The 13,656-nt window shown below is 43.9% G+C and overlaps 1 protein-coding gene across 3 annotated transcripts in view; it reads left to right on the forward strand.

The window, feature by feature from the left end:
• TG (thyroglobulin) overlaps nucleotides 1-13,656 on the forward strand; it is a 273,445-nt gene that overhangs the window by 92,084 nt on the left and 167,705 nt on the right. For all 3 annotated transcript variants that reach the window (XM_031669772.1, XM_031669774.1, XM_031669773.1), the window contains exons 28-32: nucleotides 4,708-4,773; nucleotides 6,687-6,767; nucleotides 10,241-10,378; nucleotides 11,371-11,547; nucleotides 13,020-13,131. In XM_031669772.1, coding sequence (XP_031525632.1) covers nucleotides 4,708-4,773; nucleotides 6,687-6,767; nucleotides 10,241-10,378; nucleotides 11,371-11,547; nucleotides 13,020-13,131 — 574 coding nt within the window. The remainder of the gene's footprint in view (nucleotides 1-4,707; nucleotides 4,774-6,686; nucleotides 6,768-10,240; nucleotides 10,379-11,370; nucleotides 11,548-13,019; nucleotides 13,132-13,656) is intronic.

A 13,656-nucleotide genomic window follows, 5' to 3' on the forward strand; every position in this document is an offset into this window, starting at 1 on the left:
GGAATGGGCGATATAAAGAAGGGACTTACAGTATGTTCAGGAAGCTGGACAGTATCTACCAGGCATAAGGGGAGAGAAAGAAAAGCTCTGAATACTGCAAACCCAGAGGAGGGGGACCTGTGACCAGCTGGAGAGCTGAGGGAAGCCTTTCAGGAGGCGGTGATGCAGAACCTGATTCTGAAAGAATGAGTAGAGGTCAATCAAGTGAAACAGAACAGGGTTCTAGGCAGAGAGAAAAATACATGCAACGACGCAGAGGCCTGACAGCAAGCATTCAATGTGACTTGGGAGGTGAGCACTTTGGAGACAGATTAGGGCATGAGGCTGTCATGAGCCGGATTGCAAGGAACTGAATTCTGACATCCCTGTAGCTCCTGCAGGACCAAAGGTAGGTTTGTCTTTCAGGATGAGTACGTGGGGGCTGTGTGGCTGAGGGATGGGAGGGGGCCAAGGTCAAGGCCTGAGTGGGGATCAGCTAAAGCCTAATGGAGTTAGGAGATGTGCTGAGGCTTGAGCTGAGAGGAAGGGTTCAGAGGACAGGAAAGATTAAAGAACAGTTTAGGGACTAGTCTGAATGGATGCAGAGACTGATGGAGAAGGAGTCAAGGATGACCCAAGAAGCAGATGGTCCTATTAACTGATTTAGAAAGCAGGAGGAAGTGAGTTTGGATGTAGAGATGGGAATGAGAGATGAGGAAGGTAAGAGAAAGAAGAACAACATTCTTTCTTTTACCCAGTATTCTCTATGTATTCCTATGGAGACTTGGCATTATATTAATTATATATAATTATATGATATTATTGATTATTATATTAATAATTATATTAATATATATTATATAAATAAATATAGATGTTAATTATTATTTTAATAATTAGGACCACCAAGGGGTTACAGCTTTCCTTGTGGTGATTGACAAAGGTGCTTCCCAGGACACAATAATCTCTGTAGATGCTGGTCAGGTGACTTTCTGGACCTACCAAGGCACTCTACATACATGTGCTGAATTTAGTTGAATTCCATTGGATTAAATTGTGTTGAAACAGGCAAAAACCAAGGATGAACTTAAGACAGCATATTTCCCAGGCTGGCAGACCCAAGGCTCTGTTGCCTTGAGATGGACAGAGTGTATAAGAGGGTCTGCTTCCTATCACAGTTCAGTACATTTTGGGCCAAAAATACAGTCCTAAACTGACGTGCACCTGCGGGAAGCACCCGTTTGTCTCTGAGTAATGAAAGGCACCTATAATTTTTGACATTATGTAAAACAGGACACACATACCGACAAAAATAAGAGTCTCAGACAGAGTGAAAGACTCACCGCCGACTCTCCCCAAGTCAGACACTGAGACTACTGAGAGGTAAAGACCTTCCTCTTGGCATTTCCTAAGGATACTGCTCTTAGGAAGGGGCAGGCATACCCCTTAGGAAGGGGATGTGACTGAATTTGTATTTGTATTGAGGGACCATAATCCAAATTCCCCAATTATTTCATGGTAAACTACACACACACACACACACACACACACACACACACACACACACACGTGTATATTATTTTTCCTTAGGTTATTGGGGTAAGGTGGTGTTTGGTTACATGAGTAAGTTCCTTAGTGGTGATTTGTGAGATTTCGGTGCACCCATCATCTGAACAGCATCCACTGCACCCTATTTGTAGTTATTTATCCCTTGCCCCCCTCTCACCCTTCCCTCCAAGTCCCCAAAGTCCACTGTATTATTCTTATGCCTTTGCGTCTTCATAGCTTAACTCCCACATATCAGTGAGAACATTCCATGATAGGTTTTTCATCCCGGAGTTACTTCACTTAGAATAATAGTCTCCAGTCTCATCCAGATCGCTGAAAATGTATTTCATGGTAAACTGCTTCTTAATGTGGTCATTGGCTTCAGCCTTAGACTTGAGAGCAATACAATACTCTAGAGATAAATGTTTCTTTAACTTTTACAGGCTAAATAAGAATTATAATGCATGACCAAAAGTATATTTAAAACGTTATTCGCTTTACATCTGTATTACCTATATGAATATATAGGGTATATCTATAGCTATCTCTCTATATATGTATCTACATATGGTGTATCTATCTATCTTTAAAGACTCAGTATATCAATAGATTTGGGTATGAAAAGATTTAAGGTTGGGCGTGGTGGCTCATGCCTGTAATCCCAGCACTTTGGGAGGCCAAGGCAGGTGGATCATGAGGTCAGGAGTTCAAGATCAGCCTAGCCAATGTGGTGAAACCCTGTCTCTACTAAAAATACAAAAATTAGCAGGCATGGTGGTGGGAACCTGTAATCCCAGCTACCTGGGAGACTGAGGCAGGAGAATTTCTTGAACCTGGAAGGCAGAAGTTGCAGCAAGCCGAGATCATGCTATTTTACTCCAGTCTGGGCAACAGAGCAAGACTCCGTCTCAAAAAAAAAAAGAAAAAGGTATCTGATTTCCCTTGTGACAAAGTCTAAAACCCCATAGTCTGAGCTTTGAAATAAGCAAATGATGATATCATGAGGAGAGAGTGAAAACGGAACACAAACTGAGCAGGTGTGCAACCACTGGTTCCGTGTTGTTGCAGTAGGAGTATATGGTGAGGTCTTCTCCGCAGTGTGGAGGACAAGTCCAGTAATTGCAGAGATCCAAGTCTACATCTTTCAGATGCCATAGGTGTTCACTTGCCCAAATTGTTATAAAAAACTTTCACCTTCTAAAGAAGGCTATGACAGAATTTTGAGTGGATCCTTTAGAGAAACATCCCAACATTGCACAGTCTGAGAAGTTCTAGCACCATTGTTCATTCCCATTTCAGAAGTAAAATCAAATGAAAATGCAACTCAGCATTTTTGGCTGACCTCTATGTCCTAGAACATGGTCAGCCCCGGGGTGGGGGGGGCTTGTCACTTTGATAGCCAAGTTTTCCAGAGAGTTCAGTTCACATCTCTTTAAACACAACACCTTTAACATTTTTGCCATGTCAGATGGACAGAATTCTGAAGTACAGCCATGCACCTCAAAAAGACACTTTGACCGATGAAGGACCACATATGTAATGGTGGTCCCATAAGATTATAATGGAGAATAAGATTATAAGATGAATCCATAAGATTATAATGGATAATAATAGAAACCTGATACATAGCACTTGATACTGGCATTTCAGATCAAGTAGGGGAAATGATTGATATTCAGTAATGATGCTGGGACATTTGTGTTTTTGTATGAAAAAATATATGTAAATAAAAGTAGATAGAGCATCTAGTCTTATGTAAGTACACTTTATGATCACACAACAAAATTGCATTTCTCAGAACATATCCTGGTTGGTAAGAGATGCATGGCTGTATATTATCCTCTCCTTAGTGTGGTGGTTAGGAAGGAGTATGGGATTTGAAGCCAAATACGTGGGGTTTAAATTCTTGCATTAACCTTTCTTGACTTTCCTTCCTTTATCTGGAAATTGGGGACCTTACTTTATAGCATGCCTGTGAGTTTTAAATTAGGTAATATATGGAAGGTTTTCATGCAAGCTTGTCCAATCCACCTGTTGTTGTTTTTGTTGTTGTTGTTTTGTTTTGTTTTAGGCTTTTAGTAGTCTGACACCATGGTTTTTAGTTTCTGTCTTTAGTGATAAGTGGAAAAGAGTGATGAGGAAGGGGCTTTACTGGCCCAACCGGAGACAGAAACTAAGAACCCATGACTGTATTCTCTCCCTTGGACACCCCTGCTAGTGTTGGGTAAATGGTAATAACTGTTTATAAATAACTAGCTCTTCATTAGGACAAATACCTAATGCATGCAGGGCTTAAAACCTAAATGACAGGTTGATAGGTGCAGCGTATCACCATGGCACATGTATACATACGTAACAAACCTGCACAAAGGTTTGCACCTGTATCCTGGAACTTAAAGTAAAATAAAATAAAAATTTTAAAAAAGGTATATAAAAACTAGCTCCTAATAATAATTAAAAACAAAATTTAGTCATATCTTGATGTCTCAGGCGTCAGCCAGCCCTCTCCTGTAGCATGGGGCTTATTTGCCTCCAGATTCTGCTATCTGGGCTATTTCCTTCACCTTCCATGTCACAGGGAATTTGAAAGGAACTGAAGACTGAGCAGGGGCAAAAGAGGCAGCACTGACCATCAGGAAATGGTGTGGCAAGTCTGGTCTCATCCAGAATGGCATCTGGGGGAGAACAGTTTGCTAGAAAGGAAAATCAGATAATATTAGTAATCAATTGAGTCGCGGCAGCTGCCAACAAGTGGCTGCCTATCAAATGTTGAGGACTGCAGAGGATAAATCGCTGTCCACATTTACCAATGAGGCAAGGGTCTCTGAGGAGTTAAGTGATGTGGGAAACTCACACAGCCCTCGAGTGTCCCAGGAGCTTTGCTTTCTTCAAGCCAATCTCCAGTTCCTTAAGTGACTCCTGAGTCATAGGTTCACAACCCCTCACGGAAGTAGTCCCTTTGGTGCCCTGAGTATGACACCCAATGTCTTACCAGCTCTGGTTTTGTACCAGGGAGCTGGAATAGAGTTGCAAGAAACTTCTGGGTTACACCTTGCATCAGAAGCACATTTTTCAGGCCTAGGAAGAGCCTGTGTCAAGGGAGATGGGGCTATTGTGGTAATGGTGGGTACCCAGTGACAGCACACTCAACCTCATAAAAATAAACATCTTCCTTTGCAGGTCTGACACCCCTAGAAGGAACTCAAGACACCTTTACCAATTTTCAGCAGGTTTATCTCTGGAAAGGTGAGCTCCATGGTGGAAGAGGGGGGTTAGCAGGACGCTGATTACATGAGATTGTCTGGCACCACCTCCTATTCACAGGGCACTCTATTTCCATAGAGGAATAGGTAGAGAGTCAGTTTCCAAATGCATACTTTCTGTGTAATAGAAGGGCTCCAATTCAACAGATAAGATACCAAAGTCTAAAAGAAAAATGAATACTGTGGAAACCCAAGAAGGAATGGAGGGAGGAAGCACTAGGTTCCCGTGAGATAAAGTTCGCTGACCACAAGACACTCTTGTTCCTAGGAAGGGAGTTCAGGGCCATTGCAAAGCACAGGAGGCATTTATCCAAGGGGACTCAGCCCCATGTGCCTTTCACCCTGAGGCCCAGGGACTGGGGACAGGACCCCAGACAGGTAGTGCCCTGAACTCCTGCTCAGAGATAATGGTACTGTGGGACAGAGTGGGGGAAAAATGGAGAGTCCGACAACACGCCCGCTTGGCACTTCCCTTCTGCTTCTTTGTCCTCCTTCGAGTTTTCTGAATGTTGACCAAGTGCCTACTCAGACCCAGGGAAAATGAAAGGCATTTAGGAGAGAGATGAGAGGCACAGTCCTGACTCTTGAAGGGTTCTGGCCTCAGGAGGGATCAGATAGAGCAGTGGCCCATCACAGGTCATGGCCATATGTACTGGGTGAGAGGCATGAAAAAAGGCCCCTGACCGCATATTACCTCCTTCCTGTTCCTCTAATCTGTCCTCGCTGATCTTCAGTGTCCCAAGAGAGGATTGGTGATTTGCTTCTATATGCTGATAAACTGAAGGAGCAGGAAGGCACAGACTTGGAATGACAGGATGTGAATCCTGGTCCTATCAATCCCCACTCATGTGCCTGGGAGCCCATGGACCAGTCCCTCATGCCCAGATTCCCCATGGGTAGCATGCGATACAGATGTCACTGGCCTCAGAATTGCCTGAGCAATAGTGCATCAATGCACAAAACAGTACCGTGCATATAATACCTGCTGAGTAATGTTGGTGGGGGTGGTGGTGATGAAGAGAACATGGAAGACAGAAGAGGAGGAGGAGGAAGAGGAGAAGAGGAGGGAGAGGAGAAAATGAAAAGGAAGGTGTTTACCATCATTTTCATTTTAAAGAGATAAAATGAGATCATGTACTACTTTTCTCATTTAATTATACCTATAAGGTAAGTCTAAAGAGGGGCTGATATTTTATTCATTTTCCAGACAAGGAAAATGAGACTTGGAGAGGGTATGTGAAATGCCCATGGGAGGCCTGGGAGATCCTGGGGTCAAGACCAGACACTGATAGGAGGTCCCAAGTCCAGCACTTCCTAGTTATCAGAAATTTCTGATAAAGTGTTAGCTGATGAAAAATCAGGGACTTACATTTCTCCAGGACATTTGCTACACTACAAGGAAGTGCCTTAAGCCCTGCCTAATACCTGTGCCACCACAGCCTCACTCGCTTTCATGGAAGACCTGTACCTGACTTGAACATTTAGTTACATTTTTAAAATTTCTAATTCATTTACTGGACACTTGAGTGGTCTGGGATACATTATTTTGCCTTTCTAAGTCTCAGTTTTCTCAAGAGTAAAATGGAAATCTTGTTCCCTACCTACATAGGGTGTTATAAATAGCAATATTTATGAGCATATTTTGTTAATTTGAAAGGGCTTTGCATATGTTAATGATTTCAATATCACAGATAATGACTGTTCTATCATTGAGAGGTTGGATGATGTTCCGTATAAAAAGAGTGCAGACCTATGTCAGGGCATCTGTTGTAGATCTTATCTAAGGCACCTGGCTTTAGGCCCTGATTTTTCTCACATTGCTACTACCATTTTGTTGACCAGTGGAATATTACCCCTTCTCCCCAACATTGCAACAACTCTTTTTTTTCCTCCTAGATTCTGACATGGGGTCTCGGCCCGAGTCTATGGGATGTAGAAAAGACACAGTACCAAGACCAGCATCTCCAACAGAGACAGGTACCAACCCAAAACCTTCTTACATACTTGGGTGTCTGAATGCAGAGACTAAATGGGGGCACCAAGAGTTTAATCAATGAACGGACATATTGACATCACTCTATTCTGTATCTATGGACGCTCCTTTAATCTTCTAACCCAGTTATCCAGCTTATAAATATGGGAAGCTCCTCAGATGGGCAATTGGCATAGAAAGTAAGGCAAAACCACTGCAAATCCATCAGTGTTACTGGAAATGAAGACAACCATAATAACAAAACCTGAAAAAAGAAACAAAGAGCAAGGTTCACCTGACTGTGGCCAATGGGCTTCGCTTATGTCAACCTTGAAGAGTATAAACAAAGTGTAAATATTCTGAAATTGTTTAATGAATGGCATGTCTATTAGAATCTTTTGCATGTCACGCACACAGTGAAAGCTATGATTCCAAACTGAATAGGAACAGTACATATGTACTATCTGGGACTTCTCTACCTCCAGAGTCTGTGATTATTATTACTGAGGTGGAGCTAAAACTCAGAGAGAGAGGGAGATCAGCTGCTCAATATGGGCTCAGCAAGAACCAGGAGACAAGATATCCACCTGTGGTCTGCGGTGTGTGTGTGTGTGTGTCTGTGTGTGTGTGTGTATTTGCATGCATGGACGCACTGTAGGAATAGGAGTAGGAGCAGAAGGAAAGAAGGAAGGGGAAGGGAAGAAGAAGAGGGAGAGCCAGATCAGACTGCAGGCACAGGAAGGCAGCATGGTACAAGGGAAAAAGCATCACATTACAGAGCAGATACTAGAGCTTGAACCACAATTCTGCTACTGACTACATGCCTTAGTGCATGGCCATGGGTAATTTGCTTCCCTGCTAACAGCCTTGGATTCATGTGTAAAATAATTGTGTCTACCTCTTATCCCATTAGATAGCAAACACTTGGCACAGTGCCTGGTACTTAACACATGCCTAAAAAATGCCCAGCACCCTGCCCTCCCTTGCTTGATCAGGCATTGTATTTGTGATCCTCAACCTTGGCAGTGCTTTTGAGGGGCAGCCACACAGCTCATGATAATGTAAATGTGCATGAGTTAGTGGCACTTGGGAAGTTTCTGTCAAATCCATCATTACACACTACTTTAGGGCACCATCTGCAAAACTCTCACGTGATTCACACAGGATGCTCCCCCCACCCCCGCTTTCTTCCCTCTCCCCTAGAAGGGGAGCTTGGCCCCCACTGGAGATGTTGCAGGGAGTCAGGGTGAATAGACAAGGCTCAGCTCAGTTTTCCCTTTCTTGGTTGATTGCATTCCTGGGCTCAAGGAGATAAAGTGCCTGGAGAATAAATCGTATTGAGTCCAGGCCCAGTGGTGTCTCCACGTGCTTGTTTACTTGGAGGATCCTTCTCAGGGTCCATGAGAATGGCCTCTCTGATTCAGAGGACAGTGAGGAATCTTCCCCTCTGTGTACCAAGTTACTCCCATCAGTCTGAATATTTGAGACAAACCCAGGAAGCCAACAAAAGTGATTGGTCTCCTTGCTTTTAAGGAGAGCACATAGTTTTAAGAGAAGTAGGAAATGACTTTATCTAATATGGCATGTAAACCAGGTATAAGATGAAGTGGCTACAGTATTCATTCTTTCATCCAGCAGACATTTTTGTGCACACGTGGCTTTGGCCTTGGACATTCACAGACTAGTGAGAATTCCATGTGCCAGTCACTGCATGACAATGAAGGGGTGCAATGTGGACAGGTGTTAGGTGCAGTGAGAATGCAGGAGAAGGAACGCTAGCAGCCTGCAGGGGTCAGGAAAGGTTTCTCAGAGAAGGCCAGAAGGATCTGCCAGATGCTCGCAGGTACACCTGAGGAAAGGTATTCCAGGTAAGGGGAACACCTGTGCTAAGGCCCCAAGAGCAGGTGTGCCTTCAGTCCTGCTGCCTTGTTTCTCTTCCCTTACACTGCTGTCTTGAGGGCAATCTGTGATCTCCCTGAGCTCCTACTTTGTGCCAGGCATGGTTCAATGGGGAGACTCGCGTGGGGACTGGCCATTATGCAATTATGTGAGATGAGGGCTGGGGAGGCAATATGGTCTCTGAGGTCTCTGCCCGCTTGTGCCAGGCATGGCTCAGTGAGGAAACAGGCATGGGAACTGACCATCATACAATCACATGAGATGCAGGTTGGGGTGGAAACATGGTCTCTGGGGTCTGTGCCAGCACCAGACTTCTGATCTTGCCAAGTGCTTGTAAAGCCTTTATCCTGTCCAGTGGTTCTTTCTAGTGAAGAAGCTCAGTCTCCTTGAGCCTGCTTTATGGAGTGTGGAAAGTGGCTGCTGACAAGCACTGACAAGGAAAGTGCAGTGCCCAAGTCCACAGCAAAGTAGAGGTGTATAGGGGATGTAGTGCCCTGTATACAGAGCCCTGAATGAATGGACATTTCAAACATTCCCTAGCTCATCTCCTTGATCTGCCTCATGCTACCATTGTACGTCCCCCTGAAGACAGAGACCTCCAAGGATACGGAGCTGTCCCCACTGGGCCTGGGTTTTGGGAACCTTGGCCCTGTAGAACCTCTTTATAGAGAACCACAGGACATCAGAGCAGGAGGGATCAAAGCTGATCCTCGAAGCACAAGCTGCACTAGCTGGGTGGGAGAGGAGGGTGTAATGGAGCTTGAGTCAACAGAGGGAAGAGCATGAACAATTGCACGGGGACTGCACACAGCGTGGTGATGAGCTAGAGAGTTAGCAGGGCTGTTGTGCTGCTGGAGTGCAAATCAAGACAATCTGAGGTGAGGCTCAAAATGCAGGTAGAGCCCAGATTAAGAAAATAACCTGGATTTCTGTTCCATAGGCAGTGGGGACCCCAGGAAGAGCTGGGATCACGGCATATGAATACCTGAAGAAAGATTCAGGGAATGGTTGAGCTAAAACTTTCAAGTTTGGGTTAAGTGGAGCTGAAAGCTGACTTTATAGACGAAGACTACCATTTGGGAGAGAGGCTGGACTTCCATGTGACTTCAGAAGACAGAAAGAGGATTAGTGGCTCAAAGTTACAAAAAAAGGACTTGACTATACAACTTCCTAATGATGGAGTGGGCTGCTGTGGTCAGCACAGTGATGTCATGTGGAGCTATAGAGGCATTTGCCAGAGGTCTCCAGGGAAAAACTTTAGCATTCAGTGAAAAGGTGGACTAGATAACTTCCAAGACTTTATCCAAACCTAGATTCTAAGATTTTGCCATCCCATAATTTTTAGTACTTCCTGGGGCCTTCTGAACTATTCCTGTCTGACCAGACTCTCAGCTCTACTGACTTCAATCCTGCTCTAGTTTCACACAGCGTAAAAATGTCTCTGTCTCTATCTCTGACTCTCTCTCTCTCTCTCTCTCTCTCTCTCTCTCTCTCTGTGTGTGTGTGTTTCTTTCTTGTGTTTTTCTCATATTCACTAGAGATAAAGGTGCAGGAAATGGACCCTCTGCTTCTTTTTCAGGTTTGACAACAGATCTTTTCTCCCCTGTGGACCTTGACCAGGTCATTGTCAATGGAAATCGATCACTGCCCAGCCGGAAGCACTGGCTTTTCAAGCACTTGTTTTCAGCCCAGCAGGCAAACCTGTGGTGCCTTTCTCGTAAGTATACTTAGACCTCATCCTTCTTCTTCCAGACCCTGTAGTCAGGCATCACAGACCTAGTTTGGCAACTCCTGAGAAACATATAAGGTCAAATATTGTGTCATAACTCAGGGATCACTGCACTCTTAGTGCCATGGATGATATAAAAGAAAGATAGCACATAACCCCTATTTTCTAGAAGGTTACAATGTAATCTCTACTCTGTTCCCAGAGCCTATCTTCATCCACCTGTTTCTCCATACATCCCATCCATCCATCCATCCATCCATCCATCCATCCATCCATCCGTCCGTCCGTCCATCTGTCCATCCATCCCATCCATCCATCCATCCATCCATCCATCCATCCGTCCGTCCGTCCGTCCGTCCATCCATCTATCCATCCGTCCATCTATCCATCTCATCCATTCATCCATCCATCCATCTATCCATCCATCCGTCCATCTATCCCTCCATCCATTTGGCAGTTATTAAGTATGTGTTATGTTCAAAGCTTTGTGTTTGATTTTGGAGATGAAAGAGAACACCCAAAATCAATCAAATCAGCCATGTTCCTAGCCTTTGGGGAGCTCATATATACCAGGGGCATAGGCTGACTTGGGCACAGGTACAAGGAGACCATTCACAAAGTTCACAGTTTTTACAGTTGCATGGCCTCTGGTCTGCAGATCTTGACTCCCTCTGAGATGGCCATGGGTGGATCCAATGGAATATTACTCTTTTGCCTCCTGTATTGCTGAGTTTGAGGTTTTCCCCTTATGCCTTTGACTCTCCCTTTATTCAGGAGCACATATCTCCCTCCTCAGCTATCAGAACCCCAGGGCTTTTGCATGGGCCTTCCAGACTGGATGATCATGACAGTCTCAGGCCTCTTCCCTAACTAGGAGGCATCTCCACCAGCCATTCCCTCCACCCCAGATAATCCTGTAGAGATTATTCTCCCCTGTAGACCATGCAAGAACTAAAATCACACTACTGTCTTGCCTGTAGGTTGTGTGCAGGAGCACTCCTTCTGTCAGTTTGCAGAAATAACAGAGAGTGCATCCTTGTACTTCACCTGCACCCTCTACCCAGAGGCACAGGTGTGTGATGATATCTTGGAGTCCAATGACCAGGGCTGCAGACTGATCCTGCCCCAGAGGCCAAAGGCCCTGTTCCAGAAGAAAGGTGAGCACTTGGAGGGATCTGCATAAACTGTATTTCCAATGTTCTGCGGCTCTATGGTTTTAGAAATATCCAGATTAGTTTCTTATTTAAAAAACATTTTCTTTATACTTTTATTGGTTTCAAGAAGATGGAACATGGATCCAAACTTTCAGGGTTAGAATCAATAAACTACTGCATAATTGTCTCAGTTTATACAAAAAATATGAAACAGGATTATTTGGGGCAATATTTCAATGCAGAAGTAGGCTTTAAAAAATAAAATCCAAAATGTTTATTCACACTTAAAACTAATTTCTTCTTCTTTTAAAAGTAAAGTTATTCATGTTCCTTGTAGAGAGGTGAAACCATTTAGAACTGCATCAAATTGACAATAGAAAATAATCCTCTCCTAAGAGAGCCACCTTTAATACCTGCATCAGAATTCCATTTGGCTGTATACTACAGAGAATGTCAGCAGCAGTGACTTTAACAAGATAGAAGGTGATTTTCTCTCCCAGTCTATTAATGATGCCATATTTTTGGAGATTTTTTAACCCCATACAGTCTGTTTTCTCCAGATGTTGTCACCTTTCATTTACTGTTCTATCTTCATCAGTGGAGGCCTTTCTCAGATGTCCAGTGATCCTTATTTTTCCACTCCAGTGTCAAAGGGGTCCACAAGCTGACTGGGCAGCCCCAAATGTGTGGTGGAAACTTGTCAACTCTAGGTTTCTCTGAGGGATAATCCTGTTGGGTTGCCCTTTGGGGAATTCCTCACACCAGTATTTTTAGGTTCCTCCTTCAGAGGAGTTTCTCAACACCTGGCCTTGGGGCATGAGCCTGGCTGCTGGTGGTTTGGGCACCAAATAAATTTGGAAAATGTCGGGGGGGACACCTCAATATTCATTATGCAGACTGACTTGAAAGAATCTCCTACTTTCAGTGAAGTGCTCACGCCATGGACTGTACCTGATGCACCCAAGAGATCCTCTCGAGAAAATGAACCTTCTATCTTCTTCCATGGTGGGGAGGGGGCTTTTGTCAGCTGTGGAGAGCAGAGGAGAGCATCTAGAGACCAAATAGCTTCTTAAAGAGATTGCAGCCAGTACTTCTGTTTGGGCCACCTTCACCCCCAGGGCCACCATACTTAAACCTTGTGGGATTCCAGAGGGCAGATGGCATTGCTTCTTGGTTCTTCCCACAGAAAAGTTGAGTAGTTTTCTTGGTCTATTAAGCAATTTTTATTCCTCCATATGCTTTCTAGCTTCCAACATTTTGTTGCTGAGTCCCCACTTAAAAAAAAAAAAAAATCTTTGTCCTTGTGGACTTACCATCATTTTAGTGAGATTTGGGATAGGAACTGAGAGTTAATATGAATTAAATATGTCATCTTTAATTAGAAACTTTCAGTCTGTGTTTTACTCATTTGTCCTCATATTTTCATTACTATAGCAAATCTCTAAGTAATGAATTTTCTTTCTTCCTCTATGTAGTTATACTGGAGGATAAAGTGAAGAACTTTTACACCCGCCTGCCGTTCCAAAAACTGATGGGGATATCCATTAGAAATAAAGTGCCCATGTCTGAAAAATCTATTTCTAATGGGTAAGCTACTTGTGTCTCACCCCAAATATTTATTATTAATAATACTTCCTTGAAGAAGGTGACACAATCACAGCTAAAAACAGAAGCATACCCAGCACTTTGGGAGGCCGAGCCAGGCGGATCATGAGGTCAAGAGATCGAGACCTCCTGGCCAACATGGTGAAGCCCCGTCTCTACTAAACATACAAAAATTAGCTGGGTATGGTGGCGGCACATGCTACTAGTCCCAGCTACTCGGGAGGCTGAGGCAGGAGAATTGCTTGAACTCAGCAGGTGGAGGTTGCAGTGAGCTGAGATCACACCACTGCACTCCAGCCTAGCGAGAGAGCAAGACTCTTGTCAACAAACAAACAAACAAAAAACAAACAAACAAACAAACAAACAAAAACTATAAAACCCAAAGCTAAGGGGGTAAAAGGTAATAAAGAGGTAACCATATCTGAAAACGTTAGCTAAGGTAAGTTACTGATGGTAAACACAACATTTAGCCTTGAACTACTAGCTGGATGATGAAAGAGCCACTGA

The sequence above is a fragment of the Papio anubis genome, chromosome 8, assembly GCF_008728515.1.
Source record: "Papio anubis isolate 15944 chromosome 8, Panubis1.0, whole genome shotgun sequence".
Taxonomy (NCBI): domain Eukaryota; kingdom Metazoa; phylum Chordata; class Mammalia; order Primates; family Cercopithecidae; genus Papio; species Papio anubis.